A 1,859-nucleotide genomic window follows, 5' to 3' on the forward strand; every position below is an offset into this window, starting at 1 on the left:
TGTTTCATGCTCTGTGCTGTGTGTTTATAGTCAAGAAAGTAAAAGACTAAAATGGTTTCTCACAATTATGATTCCAATCACATGAATTAAACCAAAGGATTTTCAAATATTTCAGGTGAGATTCTCATTTCTGTTTATCATTATCTCCCAGAAAAATATTTCAGGTGAGATTCTCATTTTGTTTATCATCATCTCCTTTTTCTCCGACTGGCTTCAATTCACAACCCTTTGCTTTGAATTGCAATTTCAGATTTTGCCTTCAAAGGCTTACGACACTGAGTTTATGTTCTGAACATTTTGGGACTTTAACTTTTTTAAAGACAACTCATTTTGTGTGCATATGTCCTGTTTGTGTCTGTCTATTTTTTTTTTTTTTTTTTTGTTTCATGCTCTGTGCTGTGTGTTTATAGTCAAGAAAGTAAAAGACTAAAATGGTTTCTCACTATTATGATTCCAATCACATGAATTAAACCAAAGGGTCTTCAAATATTTCAGGTGAGATTCTCATTTCTGTTTATCATCATCTCCCTTCTCTCCGACTGGCTTCAATTCACAACCCTTTGCTTTGAATTGCGATTTCAAATTTTGCCTTCAAATATCTATATATATCTCTACAAATGTGTGTGTAAAAAAAAAAAAAAAAGATGGTAGCCATATTATAGTTATTTTGTAGCCAACCATATCAACAGCCAATGGGTTGCAATTAATAGATCATATCCAATTTTTTTTACAGCTGAAAGGTTTGTTGGTTCTTTAGCATACTTCTGTAACTTATATTCATGAAGCAAAGCCGAACTCTTTCCCTACTCAATCTGTGTTCCTTAGTTGTAAATTGTATGTATAAAACAGTCCTTAATGCACCTTAGTGAGTCATTTGATGAAGATAAAAGGTTTTTATCTGTAATTTTTTTCCTTTAGTTTGAAATTGCAAATATAACTTGACAATCATGATACTGTAATCTTACTTTATTCACTGAACACTGTCTCTTCAAATCCAATGAATACACATCACACATTTGGAAATTAATCTTACTGTATTGTCCTTGTAGATTAACAATCATAGAGTACAGTTTTAGACATACTGAATGATATAATCTGTTGTTTCTGCATTACCAATCACACAGTTGGAGGTATACTAGACAGAGCCATTGAAGTAGAGGACAAAAAACATGGAGATTTATTGAGGCTGGTAATACTTCCTCTCTTCTTACTCTCTTCTGCATCTACTATTGGCTGTTCTGCTGTACACTATGGTCACTTTAAAAATCCTTTCGTTATTTACATTATGTTACTATAATGTGAGTAGGATCATGTTGAGGGCTACCTTGAACTGTCTGCGAAGACAAAGTCATATTTTGCTGCTGCTGTTGCTTCATGGGATGCAGATTTTTATGTGAAAGTTGATGATGATGTTCATATAAATATAGGTAAGCAATTTGTTTTTAGTACTTGATATAAAAATAAAATGCATACATGAAGGTCTAAAATCCAATATATAGATGCAAGACACTTAATGTGTTACAACTTTTAAATTCCCAATCGGGGTAGAAACTTCATATGCCCATGTTCATATGAACCTCTAAATTCAAATCTACGACTGATATGATTGATTAAACAAGTTTTATTTGAAAATGAAATTATATATGTTTGTAACTCTACAAATTATTTATTTATTTTGTTGCATTGGGTAAGATGTTGTAAATTTTGCAGCAACACTAGGAGAAACTTTGGCAAGATACAGGAAAAAGCCACGGGTGTATATCGGATGTATGAAACTGGTCCTATCCTTGCTCAGAAGTAAGTGGAATTTTGTCCTAAAATTCTTACTGTTAACTGGATGTTGAAAAAGTGTTAAGCTT

At 32.3% G+C, this 1,859-nt stretch overlaps 1 protein-coding gene across 1 annotated transcript; it reads left to right on the forward strand.

The window, feature by feature from the left end:
* Positions 1 to 855: 855 nt before the first annotated feature.
* Positions 856 to 1,859, forward strand: LOC114295743 (putative beta-1,3-galactosyltransferase 2). The gene is made up of 4 exons (XM_082890628.1): positions 856 to 900; positions 1,064 to 1,189; positions 1,307 to 1,427; positions 1,711 to 1,859. Exons 1-4 carry the CDS (start codon positions 856 to 858, stop codon positions 1,842 to 1,844), a joined length of 426 nt encoding a protein of 141 aa, XP_082746754.1. The 3' UTR covers positions 1,845 to 1,859.

The sequence above is a fragment of the Camellia sinensis genome, chromosome 10 (assembly GCF_055761805.1).
Source record: "Camellia sinensis isolate YWXY chromosome 10, ASM5576180v1, whole genome shotgun sequence".
Classification (NCBI taxonomy): Eukaryota; Viridiplantae; Streptophyta; class Magnoliopsida; order Ericales; family Theaceae; genus Camellia; species Camellia sinensis.